Source organism: Hippichthys cyanospilos, chromosome 2, assembly GCF_059441005.1.
Source record: "Hippichthys cyanospilos isolate Australia breed blue-spotted pipefish chromosome 2, RoL_Hcya_1.0, whole genome shotgun sequence".
Lineage (NCBI taxonomy): Eukaryota > Metazoa > Chordata > Actinopteri > Syngnathiformes > Syngnathidae > Hippichthys > Hippichthys cyanospilos.
In genome coordinates, this window is record NC_142370.1 from 29,509,659 (window position 1) to 29,533,484 (window position 23,826).

At 43.1% G+C, this 23,826-nt stretch overlaps 1 protein-coding gene across 4 annotated transcripts in view; it reads right to left on the reverse strand.

Moving 5' to 3' along the window:
* casz1 (castor zinc finger 1) overlaps positions 1–23,137 on the reverse strand; it is a 64,220-nt gene extending 41,083 nt beyond the window's left edge. For all 4 annotated transcript variants that reach the window (XM_088409019.1, XM_088409017.1, XM_088409018.1 and 1 more), the window contains exons 1-2: positions 22,954–23,137; positions 4,421–4,993 (exon numbers count right to left, since the gene is read on the reverse strand). In XM_088409019.1, the coding sequence (XP_088265145.1) occupies positions 4,421–4,993; positions 22,954–23,032 (652 nt within the window). In that variant the 5' untranslated portion in view covers positions 23,033–23,137. The remainder of the gene's footprint in view (positions 1–4,420; positions 4,994–22,953) is intronic.
* Positions 23,138–23,826: the final 689 nt, after the last annotated feature.

Genomic DNA, 23,826 nt, shown 5'->3' on the forward strand with positions numbered 1-23,826 from the left:
AATTTTACATCAGAGAAAGTACTACATATTAAAAAAAAAGACATATGTGATTTGTAATGGTGCCATGATGCTTTTTAAGTTTTTTAATTTACCTTGGGTATTATCATTATCCTTTGATAGAAGAAAAAAAAAGAGTAAGTGGTGTATTTAGAGAGGAAGCCATGTGACCACGCTATCAGTGCAAGTTAAATGATGTTGGCTTGTAAGGATTAGGGCTGCCACGCACAGCAGATAACCCTTTTTTTTTTTTTTTTTGAACGCCGCAAATGACTTTTCCAACTCAAGCCCTATCAGGCTGCTTCAAACTGACCGTTAGGGTTGTATTGATCCGTTCTAATGTGAACAATCTTAATTCCTTTTTTTTTTTTTGGGTGTTCTTTGATGCCACTGGAAAATCTTTCCCTATCTTTTCCACTTGAAAATGCAAGGAGACGCAGACCTGCCTTGTCTATTTGGAGGCAATTAGGCCACATTTTCTCTCGCAGATATGATAACAGATGGGCATTATATCTCCTTTAGGCAGGCCAAATATGGGCATCAGTGTGGCATAGCTGCTCTGCAAATGGGACGAGAGGCAGAGGTGTCACTGATGATAAAGGTGCACACGAGTGGCTATATATGGACTAATCGAGAGTTGGAACACTAGCAGGCTTGTCACTTTGGAATCATACCTGCACAATGTCACTTACAACAAATTTGCACAATTTGGGATGTTTTATTGGGGGGGCGCTTTTCATATCATTTCTTTCTTTTCTCTTTGTCTATCTATCTATCTATCTATCTATCTATCTATCTATCTATCTATCTATCTATCTATCTATATCTATATCTATATGTCTATATATATATATATATATATATATATATATATATATATATATATATATATGGTTTGTCACTATTTAAAAAACTATTACGTGAGGATCATTTATCATATATGATCAAAAATCAGACTTTGACACAGAGCAGAAAGTGAAAGCATTTGACTTACTGTTATAAAAGTTGTTGTCACAGTTATAAAAACTGTAAACGGTGTTTCTGTGTCAGCACTTTGACAAAAGCTTTATGCTATCTAAAAATCCCTTATTCGTCGCGTTGCTAGTCCCTACAACCACATCCCCCAACGAGTGGGATGTGGGTGTTATAATAGCATTGCCACGCCCATATTTTTGCCAGCCACACTTTCCATCTGTGTTTAAAACAGTGTTGCGGGCTGTGCAAAATGTCGTTTTTCGTACATGCTACGGGCTGCTTAAAAGAGAATATTGGACCACTAATGGCTAGCAGGCCGTAGTTTGGACACCCCTCACGGTCGATACAAACAGACATTCATTTTTCAAAAGCACAGGAAGTATCCTGTAGCACAAACACACACAAAAAAATAATTACTCTGCTTTAATGTATTGATTTTAATAGTTATTTTTCTTGTATTATTTCTTCTGAAACTATTTTATCTGACTGTATAATAATGACCGTTTCAAAGGCTAAATGTGCAAATTTTTACAGTTTTGGGCTGGATTTAAAGAACAATGCTCTTGTTTTTCAATATTTCGATTTTTAACATGTTCTATGTATTTTATTTGAAGTATATTTCTGCTATGAAGGAAAAGACAGTACTTAGTAACATCTCAGACACGGGATAAACTATTCAGAAACTTTTTAAAGTCTTGGTTCAACTTAATTGATCCATAATATGAGCTTTTTTTTTTTTTTTTAATTTCCTGTTGCGTGGCACGGGCGGACGGGGGCTCTCATTCGACATCCAATTTAGCTGGAAAAGTATTCAGGGGTTTTGGCGCTGATAGGAAATCCCGCACGATTCCTCAGCGTGAGGAGTTAAATGTTTTGAAGGTCGCAGTTTCTCTCATTGATCTTGCAATGTTTGTTAATTACATTGTCACTGATGTTGTGAGAGATAATTAAGCCACTATGTTTATATGCATAATTATGTGCACTGCGCATCAGCCTTTGAACGACAGTGCAGAGAGAGAGAGAGCGAGAGAGCAAGAGAGAGAGAGAGAGAGAAGCAAAAATGTTTTAATTGTGTGCCGAGGAGAAACACAGAAGTATAGATGCCCTACTTACAATCAACAAAGAGGAACTGTGAGGAAAACAAAATGAAGTGTCGCAGTGATGGTGGAGCTAAGGGTGTGGGCCGTCTGTGTTCATTTAGACATATTAGTCATATATTGACACACAATAAGAACAGAAAAATGAAAAACACACAAGCTATTTTTCCCCTGAGAAGTTCCTCCACTGGATTGCTCTTTCCTTTTTGATTTTTTCAGATATACGCCTAACCAAATTAGCCTTAATTTCGTTTTCAACTTGAAATTCTTGAAATGTTTTGTTTTGATTGGGGCTCTCACCATGAAATCGTTTTTTTGTTGAACATCGATTTAACTGAATATAACCTCATCTTTCATTAAGGTGTATTAGAAAATCCACGTTTACAGATTACTTTGTAAACATGCGGTACCCTTCTGTTATAAAAGTACAACTAAACAACAATTAAGCAATATCACGCAAGAAGGGTTGATGTTGAACTAAACAAACATTTTTGAAACAGATTTTTTTTACTGTTTTTGGTCATTGTTTTGCAAAGTAAAAACAGATGTTTACAAATGTCTTATTTTGACTAAAACACAATGGATAGCACGGGACATCTGTTTTTCAAGTGCCAAAAACATTTTATTGTTCAATTGTTGTGCCCTTATTTAACATCTGTTCATCTGAATCGGCTTTGATATTTTTGACAATTAATTGTTTGGCAGATAATGTGCCTTGAAAGATTACAAATTGTACTTTGTTACTGCGAAACGTCATATTTCTACTCTGTTGTCACCTGTTTTTGCATGATTTGCATATAGAAGGCTTTCTGCAAAAATGAATGACTTTTTTGACAAAAAATATGTAAAATATGTAAAAAAAAATAGTAAAAACATTTTTGCATGAGTTGCAAGGCTCAGACAATTGCTCTAAATGATTACATTATTACTCAGTTGATTAGTTGATGATATATTGATATATTTGGACTTTTTCGAGTTTTAATTTTTTTTTCGCTTTTTTTATTTGAAACTAGTATCCTCATTCAAAATGATCGATCGCCTTTACTTCTTTGTACAGCTTACATTTACCGATGACTCAACCACGAACGCTATGAATAACAACAAAACATAACAAAAATACTATGTGAAACCATGCTTTTTAACCTATACTTTTTATTGTTCATATTTATTTATTTTGCACCAATTGGTGCAACACTCTAAATTTCATTGTATGGCAGCTATACAATGACAATAAATACATTCTATTTTATTTATAATTCTATTCAATTCTACTACCGCTACACACAAAAAAGTCTCTTAACCCTTGTGTTATTTTTATTTATTTATTTTGAAAGGAAGAACCAAAATGTTCCCCAAATGCCATTTTTTCCGATTTTAAACAGTTAATTTCTAAGGAATAACAATAATGACTCTGGGTCAATATGACCCGGGGACTTGTTTGATTGTATCAAAGTGTAAAAAGGCCTGATTTAGTTTGGAAACACGAATGAAAAAGGATTGTGTTTTTCTCTGTAACAGTAACAAAATCCTGGGTCAATTTGTGAAATGATCCCCGCAGGAACAAAGAACAATTTTCTAAAAAAAGTTTAGAAATTTCAACAAGCATCTTCACAGAAACGTGTGCGAACGCTCTGTTTGCTTGCGCGAAATAAAATCCATTCAAGAATGACTTGAACTGTTATATGGCTGGGTCTGACCCACAACATGACAGGAGGGCTAAAGCGGTACCCGCGCAAACACATTTTAACCCCGGGGCGGACCGACGACAACATTTCACCCCGCGTATCTTCTTTTGGAGTAATTCAGAGGGAAGGCTAAGGATGCTCTGTTTTTATGATTATTGGCGATCCCCCGGAAGATAATAACGCTGGGCGGGCGTAGAGGAGCCGACGGTGCAGCGGTGGCTAACTTTAGTGAGCTCGGGGACAATCAAAGACTCAATATGTAATCCGAGCGTAATGCGAAGCTTAGGCCGGCCCCGCCATGTGGTCTTGACCACGCGCAGCTGCTACAACTGCCCGGCGTTGTAAGCCTACTCCATTTATGAAGTTCTTCATACAGTTTAGCACACACTGACAAGTTCCTGTGTTCGCCCTCCAGCGCGCCAGTTGAATCCGTCTTTAGGGTAATAATGTCAGGGACTATTCATAATGCAACTCTAGAGCGTCTCTCTCCAATAATGGGCACACTTAAGCTTACGCGCATGTGGCACCGAGGCTCTGTCGATCTCTCGCTTTCTCGCGCGGGCAGAGATGGAGCCTTCGCCCCTTAATACTCTAAAGTGGAACCTTTTAAAGGCTGACGCGAGAGCGGCGGGCGACGCGACCGCGGCGCCGCGAGCTCAGACGTACCTGGGGAGGAGAAAGGCGCCCGGCGGCCGGGGGTCTCGCCGGGCGGCGCGTAGGCGTCGGGCTTGGAAGGCCCGTCGTCGGCATCTTTGTCGTCGTGGTAACTGCCGTCGGCGGAGCCCGCCAAAGGCTCCGCCTCCTCGCCGTCGTCGTCCTCCTCGTCGCTGCAGCCTTTGGGCCGGACCATGTAGACGCCCTCGGGAGGGGCGTCGTCATCGTCGGCGTCCCGGAGATCGCGCTCCCGCTCGTCGCCGCCCTCGGTCGCCGGCGGCGGCTCGTCGCCGTACTCGCCGTTCACCCACTTCTCGATGGCCTCGCGCCTCCTTTGGTCCTCCTCCAAGCTCTGACTCAAGCTGAGGCTCTCGCCGAAGTTGGTCTCGTTGTCGTCGTAGTGGGAGCTGCCCCGCTCGCTGTTCTCGGCCACGCTCTGGTCCCCCTCCGCGTTTTGCGAGCTGCCGTCGAACACCACCTGCCGGCTCAGTTTGGCGCAGATAGCGTTGAGTTTTAGGCCACCTTTCCTTTTGGCGGCCATCTTGGGTTTTCCTGAGGTCGTTTCAGTGCATAAACTCCTTTCAGCTGCGAGAGGAGAAAGAAGACAAAAATCGCCTCGGTTAGGCAAAGCTCGCGGCCATAAACGACATCGGATTTCAAATATCGCGACGGAAAAACAACGGACATTGAATGGTAACCGGCGCTATTAATAACCCCTCAAAGCACTTAAACGAGCGCAAGCGCGAGGACACAGAGATACTGTACATATCTTTCCAAGTGGCACCTCCGCTGGCAGCTCAGGGTGGTGGAAAAAAACAAGGAGAAAAGAGCAGTGGCAGCTGAAACCACAGACAGATATGTATCACCCCCCCCCCCCCCCCCCCCCCCCCCCCCCCACATAGCCCTTAACCCACAATGCTACTACGGTACAAGCAGGCGACATAATCCCTCACATGACAGCGCTATAGACACGCTGAAACGTTATCTTGGCTCGCACCTCAAGGGACCGCCGTCCGGTCTTGACGCCGACGGCGCCGGGCCGGGCCGGGCCGGGCAAAACTTTCAACTCTTTTCATCGGACTAAATATTTTATGGTGATGGGTATTGGGACCGTGTGCCGTGGCGCTTTTGCACTTTAAATGCGTTGGGGGATTGAGTGATAAAGTGACCACCAAAAAAAAAAAAAAAAAAAACCTTTCCAGCTGTTGTTTTTTCATCATTCAATAGACATCTAGAAATGACAGAAATAGTTAGAAAAACTATGATTGTATTTCGTCCTGTCACTATCCGATATTTTTAGAAGTGAGTATTCCATCGATTACTTGAACATTAGTTTTGATTCAAAATATGTTATGAAATCAATTTTCTCAGTGTATACACAAATTATTGCTGTTTTTTTCAAAGAACAATGAAGTCATTTGTACTCTTTGGAAAAACACTATTGAGAGTTTGAAATTTGATCGTTTCTATAATTGAAGATAAACAATGGCTCTAAAGATTCCTTAATGATTAAAATCGATTCATTTGATAATTGAGTTGTTGTCAGGGTTTGAAATTTTAAATCTCATCTTAAAAAACTATCGTTGCAGTCAACATTTTGACCCAGTATAGCCTGGAACTGTTTGATCAGTATTCTTTTGGTTTTATTGTCCCTTTTACTGTTTTGAATTCTTTTATGTAGTTGGTTTTTCTTGATATTTTTTTTACTGTACTATTGTGTAAAGCACGGGTGTGAAACTCATTTTTATCGTGGTTCACATTGGAGTTTCTGTCAGAGGGCCGGAACACATTTGAAGTGTTTGTCACACACTTTGCTACTTTTGAAATCAGAGGTCGGTAAAATCTGTTCAAAAGAGATTGGGAACAAAAATATGCTTCTTTTTCCCTTGAAATTTGTAACAGTTGAAGACAACTTGCAAATTTCAGACTTTAGCCAGAAACCTGAACTCAAATCAGGTTTTCGCGGGCCACGTAAAATGATGTGGCGGGCGGGCCAGATCTGGCCCTCGGCCTTGAGTTTGACACCGGTGCACCACGTATGCTTTTGCCCTTTAAAAAAAATGATTTCTCGATGAATTTTAATTGTATTCTGTCAATTGTCTACTTTAAAACACTGGCTCAGCATGTGTTAGGCTCTGAATTTTTTCAGAATGAGTGAAAAAAAATACCCCCCACCACAAACCTTTACCAATTTATTGTGTCACTTACAGCTAAACAAAATGAGTCAAAATGTGACGAACCTCTGACTCATTCCGCCAAGCGGCGATGAAAAAGAAACCTGGTGAGCGCTTACGACGCGGACCCTACGTGCGATCTGACGCTTGACAAGGCGAGCGTAGCGCGTCACGCAAAAACCCGCCACGCGGACGCGCCGCGCGGGCCGGGCCGAGTCCCCCCGGGATGGCCCCTCCGAACAATAGAGCGCGTCAGAGTGCGCTTTGGGGCGGGAACGGGTGGCATTATTTCAACCCAAGTGGGGCTATCTTTATAACATGTCCTCTGATGAGGCAGGAACAGCTGCCCGTGGCATTCCGCATCCCGAGCTGCCTTTTTAGGGCAGAAAGTGCACTCTGTTACCTTTCGCTTTATTTCCAGAGCCACCAAAGTTCACCTTGCGACGGCATTTTGCAGACTCCGACTCAAGGCCAGATTTTTATCGGGGTTGTAAATAACTAAGGAGCAACGCGGCATTCGTGATATTTTTAAAAGTTGCGATCTGTTTTTTTCATTTCACGTTAAAGCTCTGGCAGGCGAGCCGAAGCGGATATTTATTCTCGTTGTTGTTGACTCCGCATCTCGCCTAACATAATATGCGCACAATTTCACCGGAGAGGAATGCATGATATCATAGGTTGCAAAGTTCTATCTTTAAGACTCAATTGACTTTCTATAACAAGTGCGAGCCACTTCATTTTCCCTCGGCCATAAAACGCAACACAATCACGCGTGAGCCATTGCTGGCATTATGTAAATCACGCCGCCGCAACATAAAATCCTGTTTTCATTTTCTTTTGCAAAGAATCATTAGAGGATATACCGTTGGAGGGAGTGTACAAATCACCCCGTCGGCGGACAATGCGAGCGGCGCTCGCCACACATGCTTTCTCAGTTACTGTATTTACATTGCACACTTCCTCAGCGAAACAATGACTCGGGGAATGATGTCGTTTGGAGAGCTGAGGGTGGAGGCAAGCGGCGGCGGCGCATTACACCAACAAATTAGTGTTAGACAATTGCGAGCGGGGCTGAAAGGCTAACCTTTTAGAGGACGGCGGTTTTTTTTTTTTTTTTTTTCGAAGGGGCGCAGAGGGCGGGGGGTGGTAGAGAAACAAAATCAGCTGGAAAAACTATTAGGAAGTGGAAGACATAAATTTCCAACTTTTTTTTTTGTTTGTTTTTTTTACAAGTACACTCCGAGGAAGATTGAGGTCATTTGGGTGTTGCGGTGGAGGTCCGCCCCCCCCCACCCCCCGCCCCCGCCCCCTCGGCCCGACTTTACTGTGTTCGGTATTTCATGCTTTAACTACCTATTCCTTTGCATTGCCATCTCTGGATCCTCATAGAAAATGACCCCTGCGCACTTGTTTCTCTCCATGAGAGACTATTTATGTAGGATTTTCTTCTAACAACAAAGTACGTGAGCAGAACTTACTTAAAAGCCCCCAAGGAGGACGGTGTTAAGGTTGGCTGGTTTATGGAAGCTGTCTTCACCGTTATTTATGCTGAGGTTTCTGTCCGCAGCAGCTTTTTTTTTTTTTTTTTTTTTTTGCCCTTTGCTTACATTACACATTGCTATGGTAACACGAAAGCTGTTTACCTCAAGTCGTTTGTGTGCATGATAGCGTACAATGAAATCAAATCTAAAGGGACCGACATGAAAGAACAACTTTTCCCTGTGGGAGCGCTACTCCTCCACCTCCCGATGAGTCCGCTAAGCGTTCTGCCTTATTAACGAATATCGGAAAGAAAAACAAGGCCGTTATGCGGATTGGACCTATTTACACTTTTGTTTTACTCCGCTGTGCTAATTGTCAACGAGCTGACAGCTCAGTCAGGAGTGCGAGTTTGGAGATAGTGGCGGGGGGGGGGGGGGATGTTGAAGTCAAACACAACATCTGAAGCTAATTTTTCCAAGTGCTTATGTTACGTTTGACACTATTTTTACAGGAAACAGCGCCCAGCAAAGAACAAGCAGCGCTTCTTGTCTGTATATGGCTAAAAGCTGAAGAAAAAGAGAGGAAACTACTGTAAATGCTTGAAATGGGCTCGGGTCCTATTCAAGTTGAGTCAGAAAGTCGTTCTCGGGCCCCGCTTCTTTTCAGGGACGTTTCCGCGCAACTGTGGAGATGACAAGCAACTCCACAATGCTGTTTTTTTTTTTTTCCTTCGACGTCGACGCTCTGTTTGTGTGCCAGAATGATATCGCGCCCAATCAAGTGGCGTTTCAAATCCTAATAACGCTGTTGGAAGTGCATTATCTGTGCGAACGAGCACAGACTGTAATCAAGGCGGCTTTCGAGCAAAGGATCGGAGAATTTTAATGACGGCTGTGACGAAGGCAGGTCACGGCGCTACCTCTGACTGACTTCCTCTGGGTTCGGTTTTGTTTTTTGTTTGGATATTTTTAATGGGCAGTGTTGAAGCTCTGACACCTTGGTCTACTTTTCAAGTCTTTTCAAGATCATATTCAAAAAACAACCATGGGGGGGGGGGCTCACCCATTCTGGATGATTACGATTTGAATCGGTTTTAAAGGAAGGAATAAATGCCACAATGTTATTTAGATGTTTGATTTATTTTTTTAAAAAGACATTAAATAATATTGATTTAAAATCTAAAAGTTATAATTTAAACATTTTCTTTCATGGATAGTCCATATATTTAGCCATTTTTAGCAGTAAAAAGTTCACGTTTTGGCAATAATAAATAATTAAAGTTATTTTTCAAGTACATTTCATATTCTTAAAATCACATTTTTCTTTTTGCTTTTGACTGAAAATGATGTCACTTGTGCGCAAGGGTAACAACCAATCATGGCTCACTCCCTGGTCATGTGACACTCATAAGATGAACTGCTATTGGTCATTACCTTCCTTCCACATGTGAGGTCATTTGACAGCAAATGCAAAAAAGGTGTTTTTAAAACTATTAACTGCACTTGAAAAATCATTCCAAAAGTTGTAATTTTGAAGGTCCATGCATTCAATCTGAGGTTCCTATTTATACAGTTTTTTTATTTTTTATTTTAATTTTCAGGTGTCAAACTGGGTTGTCTAATAAAGTTAACTATGGCCAAAAGATGAACTTTTTAGAGTTAAAAATTAAGTGGATTATCGCGTTAAATGTCCGAATTGAGTGGAAGCCATTTTAAACATGTCTTCCATACATACAGCATTCTGCCACTTGAGAAATCTCAATTTCACAATTCAATTCATCTTCCATTTTTAAAACCTACCAATTATCCCTTTTACTCAATACAATAAGCCTCATTGTTGCGAATATTTCCATAGTCTTGTGCAGTGCTGCCATAAAGCCTTGCGCAGTAAATCCATAGTTTAGTTTGTTTGTGCGGCCGATGAATTTTATGGTCTGAATAAGAGTGGTAGACGTTGATGAAGACCCGCTTTAGTGTCATGAACACAGCAAACGTGCCCTCCGTATGTACCCCATAAAACGATTTAAATTGTCTGAGATTCCTGCTGAGTCCCAATATGAATGATGCGGAGGCAAATAAGTAAGCAATATCTGGACTTAATTAATACAAACAGGGTCTGCGAGATGAAGATTATTTTACATGATGCAACTGAGATTTGTTTAAGCTTATAACTTTATGAACCTTTGCAGGACGAATCAATCAGCGCGTACCTCCTTGAACCCGCGTTGCGTCTTTGAGGCGTGCGCGTTATCTCGAGCGCGGCGGCGTTTGAAACGGCAATGGCCAGACCTCCGGCTGTCCTCCGCCAGCGAGTGAAGCGGAAAGCCACTGACGGACCAGGTCCGCCGCCACGGACCCCGGCATCCGGCCCCTCGTTTTTATTAGACGAGAATACCAATAGGCGGGGTCGCCAACCCCCGAGTGCGTTTTTTGCCACACTTTTCAAAGAGTCTGTGAAGCTGATGCCGGGAAATTTCCATTTTTCCGCATCCATATTTAATTGAGTTTTGTCCCAGTGGTGCGGAAATGATTTGTTTTTTTGCTCTCTGTTCACTTGACTCCTCTTCGGAGTCGCTAACCCTGATTAAGACGTTCCCGTTAATTTCCCAGCGCACACCTTTTTTTTTGTGCATTAATGGTTCTGATCGTCTAATTAAAACTTCTCGGCTCGGCTGCTGATCACCGCTCGTTGTGCCTCTGACCTGAAGTTTTAATTGCCGCATCAGAAGCGATAATAATTTTGAGGTTCTGATGATTAAAAACAATGCCATTGCCAACTAGATGATAGATGAAGATTTGGGGGTGGGCACATCAGAGGGGAAGTTTATGCGGAGCGGGGATTTAGAGAGGAGGCTGTAAAGATGGCTGTGAGCAAGAAGGCCGGTATTGCAACTTGGCCATTCCGAGCCCCGCCAGCCCACCTGAGCCTCCGGTTCTTCCTGAAGGATCCGGTGCTGGGACAGCGCTCCCCGACTCGAATGTAAATCTGCTCATTTTGGCGCTCCCTGGCTGCCGGGGTGTTTGCTTTTATGAAAGACGATAATCGCAGAGTAGACACATTGATCGCAAATATGACCGGGCGGAAAAAACAAAAAGAAGGAAGCGGAGGGGGCGTGGCCGCGGCTTGGGGAAAACTATCCACAAAATCTAAATTTTTGTAACATTTTGTTCCTTATCTGTTTTTTTTTTTTTTTTTTAACAGCTAGATTTCCAATGGATTTTTGAGATTCACTGCAGGATCGGTGAACGGCGATATGCACATGGGTCTCAGGCATGGGTCGGCAACCTTTAACCTCCAAAGAGCAATTTTGACCCGGTTTCCACCGAAATTACAACACTAGGAGCTGCAAAAAATTCATCACATCTGAAATGAAGATGTTATTCTTACAATAATTACGGTAATGGGCGAGTGGGAGGGTGGAAGCGGACGAAATCTGTTGGGTGTTAGCAGTCAGAGGAGTTGCTTACAGAGAATTTTTTGTTAGCCAAGGTTGCACCACGTTTTCATGAAAAGAAGCAAGCAAACCGAATCGATGTCTGAATCCATTCACAACCTCTGCATTGAGATGAGATTTATTCTGTTTTAAGAATCCTTCAAGCGCTCCAATTTGAATCATTTACGTTCTCGGTTTCAAGAAAAGAACTAGCAGACTGATACACCGTTTGAGTCCATCCTTGTTCACACGCAGGGCCATTAAGATGACCTTTATTTTGTGTTCATTCTTCAAGTGCTTTAGTTTTTAGTGATCAGTTATATCTTACTTTGAAAATGCGTCTATCCGACCTGTATCCTGTAATGTGAACAACACACATCTGATTTTTTTATATTCGACCCAGGCCGCTTGGGTGTGGGACTAAATCCGATACGTATCTGATCTTTTGATATGCGAGTCTGGTCTGAATGGCCGGGTCGCATTCATCCGACGCAGACGTAACAAACATGCATCAATTGTCAAAGTTCTGCGCTCAAAAGGGTGCAAGCATGTGGGAAAAAAGAAAACAACAATAGCGGAATGTGGCGGACAAGTTTGAAAATATTCTGAGGGAGAGAAAACAAAGAGTAATTTTTTGTATGCGCGTGTGTGTGTCTGCTTGCGTGGAGCGAGGGAGACGTTGACGTCACGGCACAAAATGCCATTGCCAAATACTCCACCTTTCCCGCTCGTTCCCACCTTGAATGTAACAAATTTAAAATATTGTGGTTCCGGTATGACAGCCATTGGGTCACTCATGAAGGTATTTCCGTAAACACAAATGTTAAGTGTATTTGTTGTGTGACATCATGGTGTCCTCTGCGCATGCGGGACAGTTTCGGGCTGTTAGGGGTTCACACACAGGTCACATTTATTTGGAAATGTAGTCCAAATTGGACGACACAAAAAATTCAGAAGTGGGAGTTAAGCCCTGCAGTAGGAACCTAGCCAAAGTTTTTTTGCAACTGGCCCCTCTCGCACACCAATCTGTTTTATTATGAATCAGCAGCTCGCACATCTGCCTGCTTATTTTTCTATTTTTTTCTGTTACCTATCAAGAAAGCACTTCTTGCTTTCAGTCCACAATGTGACCTTGCTCAATGTGTGCCAAAAGGCTATCCTTGAAGGACCCTTTTCATATCGGCATCGCCTACCAGCTATTATCACACACGAGCCTTCGAGCTGAGCGACACGCCGCAAAACACAAACAAGACGCGCCGGGGCCAAAAGCAGACTCAAGAGTAAGAAACGCGCAGCGGACAAAGGTTCAAGAAAATATTATAGCGTAAGTTCGAAGCGAAGGAGGAAGAGGATAAGACGTTGAACTTGACAGCGGACGAATACGCCCTTGGGCTTCATCACAAACAGTGTAATTATGGTCTTTTCCAGAGAGGAGGACAAGCAGCCTAAAGTGCTTAAAGGGCGAAGAAAGGATCTGACATGAGTGACGAGAACCATTGCGACAGGCGTGCACCAAAGCGTCCAACTTTTACCGCGTTTGCCGCGTTGGCTAATTCACAGGACACATGGCTAACTTGTTAATATTGTACATGAAATCTGGACTCACAGCTGCAAGCGCAAGACGACTTGACTTGGGAGTGTTTCGATTTCAGCGGTCCAAGCCTGAAATAAATCCGCCATCGGCTTTTGCCGGGAATAGCGGGGGCAATTTATTCCTGCGGCTTTGTTGCGGGCCTCGGCTTCCACGTTCACTTTGGAGATGTTCGCAGGGGTGCAATTTGATAAACCGAGCGCCACGGTAAATGAGCAGACAACTCCTGTGTGCCTGCGCGCGCGTGTGAATCCCACGGCTGCGGCGTGTGGCGCGCCAGCGAGGCATCGTGGGTAGCACGGTGGAGAAGGGGGCTCGGCGCCGCTCCTCTCAAGGGCCCTTCAGCTAATATCTGTACAGATTAACTGCTTCACTTGTAGTTTGGTCACGGGGATCTCGCTTTGTCTTTGTGGCTTGTTGAGGATGAGATGCGCGTGGACAATTCTCACACACTTTCTGTTTGGTCTGGAGGTCAGGTGACCGAGACTGACGTGTGTCACTGCCCGTCGTAATCTTTTGGGCTCATATTTAATTCACCGCCATCCGGAGATATACTGCTGAGTAAGTCAAATTGCACACACACACACACACGCGGAGCGTCAATTCTCCTGGGTAAACTCGGCACATGCCGCTCCATTAGTTATCAATTAAGTCTCCAAATCTCCACCTGGCATCACGCTCACAACAATGAAGATGACACACACACATCATCATCATCATCATCATGGCTCTCAACAGGAGGTTGAGAGCATAGCGTAGCACGAGCGTAGCACGTGGGTGTGTGTTGGTGCGGGCAGCGTTTTTTGTCCGTGAGGTTAACCTTGATGTGAGGCCCTGTCAAACCAAATAATGTCAATCAATGACACACAAGCTCTAATGTGGGCCCTAAAAAGCCGGCTGTTTAGATCTTTAGACATGCCCTCTTTCACCAGCATATGAATGGCGTTACAAGGAAATGAGCTGTGGCATTCCTCTATTAAGACTCGTAAGACATTTTGACAGCAAATAAGGCACTCCGGCATTAAGAAAAAAAAGGGAAAAAAATCCCTGATGACTAACACTAAAAGGAGAGGAGAGGGCTTCACAGCTTTTGCGACTTTTTTTTTTTTTTTATCTCTTCACATGCTCAAGGACAGACCGATATCCAAGGTTACCTTTCACTTTTGTTTTTCTACACGCTTTGATCACATCTTGTTGACCATCATCTTTATTCTATAAACTGCTGGGTCAAAAAAAATTCAACAGTCTTTTATGAGAAATTGTTACTATGAAGCTTCAAGTTTACTACGTGAATCATTAGTTGCCTTTTTATGCCTCGGGATAACGCTATAGGTGTAAAAAAAAAAAAGGTTAAAATAATGATAGGAAAATGTGGCCTCATGAACAAATTGTGATTTTTTTTTCAGTGCTTATTATGTTGCTCTTGGTTTAAATCTAAAGTCCAGTGCAATGGACATTCATTGAATTTCCACTACATTTTTATACCAAGTGTGCCATCTTGACAAATAAAAAAATATAAAAATTGTTTCATGAGACTCCATTTGCCCATCACTTGCTTTCGGCCTTATGTTGAATAGAGCCTGTTATTTAGAGGAGTAAAAAAAAAAATACAACAACTGGTTCATGAAGCATCACGAAGCTTCAGTTGCCCATCATATATAACAACCATACTTTGAGGGGTTCTTTTACATAGAACTATTCAATCTTTGCCGTTGTTTTGTACAAAAACAACTCAAATTGGGGGCACAAAATATGGTGATATATATTTTATTTTTTTGGAGGGGTGGGGTACTTAATCTTGACCCGAAATTTGGGTTGAAATGACTAACTCAAATTGTTGGATTAGTTCCTTTTTGACACTACAGTTTATAAAATGTTGTGTGAGTGTACTAAATTCTTGCCAGTTTAGGTCATTAAAAAATTTTGAACTCCATCTTCAAGTGAAAGCTATAAAATATGTAAAGTTTCTTTCATTGTTCTCGTGGACAATGTAACATTAAAACACTAGCCCAACTGTGAGTCAATTATTTGACCCATTTTTTTCTTTTATACAAAAAAATGTAGCAGTTAGTCCCATAAAAATTTTATTTTCTTAGAACGCACTCTGATCCAGTGACTTTTACTTACTCAATAGATTAAAAAAAAAAAAAATTCCAGACAACATCTTTCTAAAAAATATCTGCTTAGCCTTTCTTCTGGCGTTCAGGTTCACCAGTCAGTGAACATGTCACCATGTTCAGTCTTGCTTCTCTCTCTCACATCCATAAAATCATATTGCACAAACTTTGCGGATGCACGATTAAGATTTGATTCAACTTGTTTCTTTGTAGGACGGCAGGAGGAAGTGAGACGAATGAGCTTTCCCGCTTGTGGGACTTCATCTACCTCGTTTGTTGTCATTTTTTGACAAGCAGGATGGAAACGTTAGTAGACCTGATGCGTCAGTAGAATAGGACTATTTCAGACGCATGCGTGGTTGGGAATGACTGTACCATGTATTGCTGCCCCGCAAATAATAAAAATCAAATAATCGGCTTTTACGAAGAGAATACGGTCGCAGTTATTCATTGAACGATACGCTTATCATTGGCGGCTCAGTTTGTAGCAGTTTAAAGGTGCGGGTCACATCATTTGCACACTCTAAACTGAGCCTCAAAAAAAAAAAAAAAAAGAACTTTTAGCGAGACCTTCAACGGGAGGCGGAATCAAACATGGCAGTTTTCACCTGAAACAGGAACAATGTTGTTTCTGGGAGTTCAGTGGAATGAGGAATGCGCTGCGACTGCGTTTGAAGGTGCGATAAAACAATTCTTTCAAAAGGGGTTAGGGAAAAGAAATAAATAAATGAAAGAAGCAGAGCTACTTTACGGGGGAAAACAAAAAAAGGAAGGATGCCTATTTTGGGTCTTAGTAAACTGAGGGAAGTTGACTCAAACAAATAAATTAGCTTTTTATAAAAACCACAGAAACTACTTTAGCATTCTACACCAAACCGACTTTGTTTCCTGCATCTTCATCTTCGCGACGCTTGTGAGAAGCCGCTCGCTAAACTCTCATGCAAAACAACAACCGAGGGATTTCGCAATACGGGAGGCTTAAAATATGGTTTGCCTGGAAGTGGCGACGGGCAAAGCCTGAGCGGCGAACGCGGGGCGCTCGCTCGCTCGCTCGCTCGCCGCATCCAGCTGCCCGTTTTACATTTCTGCAACATTCATATTCCTCTTATTATTATTTTAAAGTGAAAACGGATACTCCGTTGAAGTGCAAATCTGATGAATTACAGGAGCAGATTGCTGCAATTAATTATTAAAACCTATTTTATAAATATTCAGGTCTGTCATGCATCTAATAATGAACGCTTTAGAGGAGGTTACTTCCCGTGTGCATCCTAATGTGTCAAAAAGATCACTTTTAATCACGTTTGTGTCAGCTGGCGCCGGCTCGGGTGGGAGAGAAAAAAAATCCAAATCGAGGAAATTTACGACTCTACTATGACGCGCTCCTTTCACCTACTTCTTCTACTTCTTCTGGTCCATCTGAGAAGGTGCAGAACACCTTTCAGCTCCTTTCCTCTCATTTGAATGGAGAATAATGCATTGGCAGCACTCTACCTTCTGGACACACCTAGTCCCTGTGCTACTGCCGCCATATGCTGTGTTGATACATATTCATTACACTTTCTCCTGTGTTGCTGTGCGATGAGGCTTAAATGAGAGTGTCTCAGAACTTCAAATGGAAAGAGGAGGTGGGGGGGGGGGGGGGGGGGAGGAAAAGGTGCAGCACCTCCAAAGTTTGAATTCCTCCATCTCCTCATGCTTTGCTCCGTTCTCTGTGTCTTCAGCAGAGTACACGCTCCAACCTTGATAAACAGTGACTAAGTGGGATGGGTTATCTTTTATATGTTCTGGTCTAAGCTCGTCTTATACGATATACCGATACCAATTATTAGTAGTTAGATAAGGCAAATAAACGATATTCGGGGCCGATATTCATCTGGGGTAATAGTGTAAAAAATGGCGTGAAAAAAATGGAGTAATACAAACAGTGAACTTCATTGAAAGGCCTAGAGTATATTTACTGAATCACACAAATGGAAAATAACAGTTCAAGAAAACTAGACTCAAGAACATCTCTTATGAAGTTGAATAAAAGGTGAAAAAATAGCTCTCGATTTTTTACACTGGCCAGTCGGATGAAAAAAAAGGCCGATATATGTCAAATTTCCAAATATCTGTGCCCATAATCGGCCTGTGAACGATGGGACGCGAGTAAAGAGCCCCGCCTCCATCCCTGTCCCCCCTTCAACTTATATATCATCTTAGGATATTAGCGCTAGTTCCATATGACAAAATTGATCCATTTGACCTAATGTACTTACAATATTCCAGAAGAAAACATTTGATTTCCATTGATGTAAACACTTACAATATGACATGATTTATGATGTATTTTATTTCTTGTCCAGTGTTTAATTTATGAGTGAAATCTGGATGTTGTAAATGAACTAAAAAACATAAGACAGTCTTTGTAATTGCATTTTTTAGTGAACAATCGGTGAATGAACGACTCCCTTTAGTTAGAGGGTCAAATTTCGGTTGTTACAAGACCAAATGACACCGTGCAATGCGCCGACATAAACACTATAGCTAAAGGTTGCAGGCTACGGAAACACACGCGCACATAAACACACACGCGCATGCACGCACGTGGAGCGCTCCAAGATTAACACAGTCAGAGCTACAATGATACCCCATCATTATCTGCACACGGGGCCCTCCTTCATAGCGTGCTAGCTCTCTGTCCTCTCTTATACTTCTCTATGGAGGTAGTAATTACTAAAGTTAACGTTTCTCGTTTCTCCGGTCCTTCAGCGAAGATCCCCCCGCTTCCAATATTATTTCTTGTTTTCTTTTAAAAAAGGTGCATACGCGCATACGTGTTTGATAGCAGCACCTGTTAGCGTGAAAGGGTGCTCGTGTGTGTGTGTGTGTGTGTGCGGGCAATGTCATTGTATCATTATGAGATTACTTGGTGGCCAGCTGGTGTGCAATAAAATACACCGTGTGCAATCCCAGATCCAGATCAGTCATCTGGGTGGACAAGAGCAGGGTGAGCCTTGATGCGCCAAAGCACTATTTGCTGTACTGTACAATGTTGGTTTACCAAGCTGGGATCACAGCGATGCTCCCTCCTGCAAGGCTTCTTTTTTTTTTTTGAGTAACATTTCTTCCACTCGTTGCCTTTCTTCTCCTCTCCCGCCGGAACTTTGCCGTTATCAAAGGTGATCGCTTGCTAAGACGCATTTTCTCAAACGTCTTCTTACGCCAGCCATTTCCCTTGCCGCTCTGGGGTAAACGTCACTCATAAAACAGAAGGGAAGATTTGATAGGGAGATCAAAAAGGGAGGAAGGACAGCAAGGAGAGCGGGGAGATGGGGAAGAAAAAGACAAACGGGATCCTCCTCCCCCATTCGCCAACAAGTGCTGAGGGTAATTTCTCCAAGCAAGGACCGTGTTTTCAAACGCAAAACCAACAAACTGCCATGAGACATCAAAATGGGCGATTTTGACTTCACAGGGTCTTTAGATGCTTCAGGAGACGTCAGAGTCGGGCCTTTGGGACAGAACAGTGAGAACAGAAGGCACCACGAGGCAGTTAACAACCACTGCAGGAACCCTACCAGAAGGAGACCAAAAAAAAAAAAAAAAGTCTCCTCCCAACCTTCCAACTGGTACCGGCCCCGTTTGCACCACACATTGGCACAGCGTTGTTTTCTCTTGTCAAAACTTGTTAAGGGGACTGACATAACAAATGACACCACATTTTTTTCTCCCTCATCCCTAAATTAGGACTTCAAATAGCACTAAAACCACTCAAAGGACCGCAAAGCTTTGTGTTTTTAGCTTCCAAACAGCCCTAAACTGTTTTGAGCTGATGTCATATTACTTTTTTGTAGTGATTGGAAGTTGAAGCTTCATGAAGCATTTGCGATATTTTTTCTATTCCTCCAGTTTCATCCTTGTCCAATCCAAACTGTTTTGAGCTGATGTCATATTACTTTTTTGTAGTGATGGGAAGTTGAAGCTTCATGAAGCATTTGTGATATTTTTTTTTATTCCTCCAAGTTTCACCCTTGTCCAATCCAAACTGTTTTGAGCTGATGTCATATTACTTTTTTGTAGTGATGGGAAGTTGAAGCTTCATGAAGCATTTGTGATATTTTTTTTATTCCTCCAGTTTCACCCTTGTCCAATTCAATCCAATCCAACTTTATTTGTTAAGCACTTCAAAACAGTCGCAGCTTGACCGTTTTTGGGTAATTTTCTTTCAATATCATTCTCACAGTATTTTAGCCAATGAATGACACACTCCTGGTTGTGCCATGTTGTACTTTGATTTATTATCGCCATCTGGCAGAGATTTCAGCTCCCTACTTTCATCGTTCAATGTTTTCCCTACGATGTGAAACACCTTTGATGTAAAGATCAAAAGATTGCACAAAATACCCCACAAGGGTTAAAAATAAATGCTAGTCCAGCATTAAATTTCCTCTGCCACTTTTAACCGAGAGAACCATGCAAAAGAGTGGTAGAAATATCACAAAAGCTTCCTGAGGTTTTATTTGTTCGATCAAGGTTCCTTGTACCAAAGCAAACAGCGGAAAAGTCAAAAGTGAAAGTTTCGAGGTTTGCAGACGGCGGCATTTATCAAACAGAACGCTACCCGATGCCATCCTTGGTGAATCATCGGGCAGGAATGCAGCAAGTTTCATTCATTATATTTCAAACACGATTGTCGATATGAAGGTAGTATTGCCGATAGAAATACTTCCGGGTTTACCGATGACGCATTTACGTTTCCGGGTTTGCAGACGGCCGCGCCAATCGAATAGAATGCTATCTGACGCTAACCTTGGTGAATTGCCAGGCGTGAATGCCGTAAGATTAATTTTATAATACATACTAAGGTATATTCTCGTCATTTTACTGATAGAAGTACTTATGCTTTTGCCGATGATGCATTTCCGTTTCTGGGCCATTATTTTCTATTTGTGTGGTTCAATAAATACGCTTGAGGCATTTGAAGTTCAGCGTTCGCATTCTTCCTTTTTTTTTTTTTTAACGTCAGTTTTTACACTATTACCGCAAATGAATATCGGGTCCAAATATCGGTTATCGGCCTCCGTCTACCACCAATAATCGGCATCGGTCCTGAAATCCCCATATCGGTCGATCTCTAGTTTCCATCAACAGGTGCTGAGACACTCTTTGAGACACTCTGCTGGGACACTTTTTCTCCCTGCGTTGGGCTGACTTTGAAGGAGATTAGGCTGGCTCATATTCAATTGGCCATTTCTTCTAAAAGGCACCACGCGAGTGGGTCGAGGAGATCAGCGGAGCCGGCCAGTAAGGCGGCAGTCAGAAGAGATTGCGTCCCGTGTAAATCAGCTTAAGGGAAGAAAAAGGGAGCTGGAGGCCGAGGTAAAAAGACAAGCAAGCATCGGCTCTGCTATATGAGTTTAGTTAGCTGGAGAGTTAGCGCGTGAGTTATGGCGAGCAAAAGGCTGAGGGACGCTGTATTTATGAGGGGACTGAGTGAGTGTTAAATCCCCAGTAAGAAATAAAGTTGTCCCTGAGCGAACAGGGGAAACATTTCACTCAGTCACTCGGGGCTTGCTTTAAAAAAAAAAAAAAAAAGTGCTATCCCTCTTTGGACAGGAAGCTTTCTTCCTTATTTCCTAAATTTGTTTTCTCGCTGAAAAACGCCATCGATCACATCCGGGCGAATTGAATTCCAAAATTGGAATAGAGAGGTAACGTCCCCCTCGTGAATAATATTTCGGGAAGGCGTGAGCCAAGGAAAAGAAAATGAATCAAAAATTGCATATAGAAGCTTACTGAGAAATGGGGCTAAGTGGGGCAGCCAAAGCACACAGTGCACTTGTTGCAGTGCAAGAGGTCATCCAAGAAAAGTTTTCCACTGTGCTTCAAACAGGAAAAGTCTTTTCCCCCCTCCATTATTTCAAGTTATCCATCTGAAGACAATCAATTCCAATACGTACAACGTATAATCTATGTGTCACCGACGTAGCAGGATTTTCCCTAAATTGTATTTCCGTGTCGTAAACCTGCTCCTGAAGCGGAGTTCAAAAGTCAGAAAAGGCACGTGGCCAACAGGAAAGGAAGAGCTTCACTTTACACTTTGCGCACATCCCAAATCCAACTCGACCCTCTTGCGCAGCCCCGGCAGCAGTAATAACAATTATTACTTAAAAAGGCTATATTTTTACATTAACTTAAAAGGCTATCTTTTTTTTTTCCACCCCCCTTTTTTTTTCCTTTCCCCTCCAGCCTGTGCGGCCTCACTTACCCTAAGTATCTTCATAAATCACCAGTTACTGTTAACATGTACTCCACAATTCAGTCATCAATCTCCTACCAGGTCAGAGTGAAAACAGAGGGGGAAATGTCTGCTTAGTACAATGTCTCTCTGGTGAATGCAGCTACCACCACCCACTGCTCAAACACACACGCATAAAGTTAAATAACAAACACGCGCTGGCGCACGGCAACCAGAGCGGCCCCGTGGGACACGGGAGGGGTTTCAGGATCGTCATGGTAACACAATCCAAATTCAATTCTGACTTCACCTCTCACTCGGGAAGCTGCCGCCTCATCTAGAAGGCTATTTATTTATCCGCTTATTTAACATGACAAATAAACAGGATGCTCAAAAGTTTGCCGAGTCCTCATCTTGGACTTAGGGGGACCGCGGCGCGGCGCGGCGGCGGGCCCGAGGCAGACGCCCGCAGGGGGCCGCATGCAAATCTGTGTTTACGCTCAGAGATGCCGTGTTTGTTTAAGCGAAAGAAAATAAGATTGTACGTGAGGAGGACCCCCCCTTTGCGACGGCGAGGACAGGACTCTTCAGCCCCAGACGGTATTTACATGTGCAGAGTGGAAAACCCCTCAGATGACAAACCCCTCCATCACATCTGGGTCTCGACCGCCAAATCAATCTCCACACTGCAAATTATTTCAGTGTCGTGTCCGAGAAAAAAAAAAAAACACGCACACATCTGCACTTGACATTAGCTGCGGGATTTAAGGTGCTTTCGAATCATTTCCCTTTTTAGCCTGTGCAACAGTGTACTTAGAGCATATATTGATGTAGCCTTTAATCATCGCCACTGCTTGAATAGGGGCTTCATAAAATATCAAATGCATTTGCAATAAAGTGAAATCATATGTAATTAGTGGCGGACCGAGTAGTAATCCTTTACTTGAGCAGAAAACCAGCATTTCATTGAGGTTAAACTCCTAAAAAGGCAAAATAAAGGTAAACTGCTGCGTATTCGGAATTGCATTTAACTGCAATGTGGTTGTTTAAATTTACAGCGCAATTCCTCCTACCTGTTCCTAATCAAGAGTTGACCTTTCAACTTTGGCTAAAAGTTGTCTTTTTTGTTGTTGCCTCCTTTTTTTGGATCTGCTTTCTTGGAAAACAATCGATTACGACTACAACATTTGTTGCCGTAACTATGCTCTGAAAAGCCCACCCCCAAAAGTTTTCTTTCATCTCCAGAGTTTCACAAAGTTATTTCATCTGTGCTTTGAACTAAACACCAGCCCATAAAGAACCAAGTTAGTTCCCTTCCAGCAAAACTTGAGATAAAGTTGCACATTTTCCAAACATCATCACGATAAGAGCAATAAGAAACTAACGCCGACACCTGTTCTACACACTAGCGCGGCAGTTCGCCTCCAGGTTGCACGGTGTGTGTTTTGTCTGTGTGTGTGTGGGTGGGGGGGGTGAGGGTGTTGGGAGGAGGAGGGGGAGGGGGGTAGCTGTGCGAGAGTCTTACCTGGCAGCAGACCGCCCTCCGCGCTCTGCCTCACCTCTCCCTCCTGCCCTGGAAGGATTCTCTCCACAAAACAAGGCATTTTCTCCTCAACTGCTCAGCGCCGGGGCTCTGCTCTCTCTCTCCCTCCCTCTCTCCTTCACACTCTTCTCCTCTTTCCCTCTCTGTGCTCCTCATCCTCCTCCTACTCCTCCTCTCTCACTGTCTGTCTCCACTCCCCCCCCCCCACCCACTCCTCCCCTTCTCCTCCACCTCCTGAGCACAGATGTCAAAGCTGTGCAAGTTTACCTACTTTACCAGTAGGGGTCCTCCATCGCTCTTCTCCACCCCACAGACAAATCAGGAAATGTACACACACACAAGGTATAAAAAAGACACAGGAAGCGAGAGCCACTTAACGGACCCCCCCCCTCCTGTCACTGCTACAATGAGAAGCCTGCGCTCAACAGCACGACTGCTGCGTTAGCGTGTGTGAGCGCAAGCGCGCGCGTGTGTGTGAGAGACAGGTGTAAAAGAGGGCGAGTTGCACGGGGAGCTGGCCCGGTGCCGGTTCCGGTCCTGTTGGACCTGGCTCCGTCTTGGCTCCCGGCCCCCTCGAGCGTGTGCGCGCGCGCGTGCGACACCGTTGGAAGTGGCGCTCTTTTGCTCGCAACAAACACACATTCACGCAGCAAGGCAGAGTTACAGTGCAACACCAGCTGCTGAAAGGGGACGCGGGGGGGTCGGGGGTTCTGGACACACATATTTCCACTCAAACACAACACAGGCTATCAACTGTTTTGTGCTGCTGTTAACAGTGATAACACATGCTTTGTGCCCTGTTTGTGTGTGTGTGTGTGTGTGTGTGTGAACGAGTGTGCGCATAAGCTCACAAAC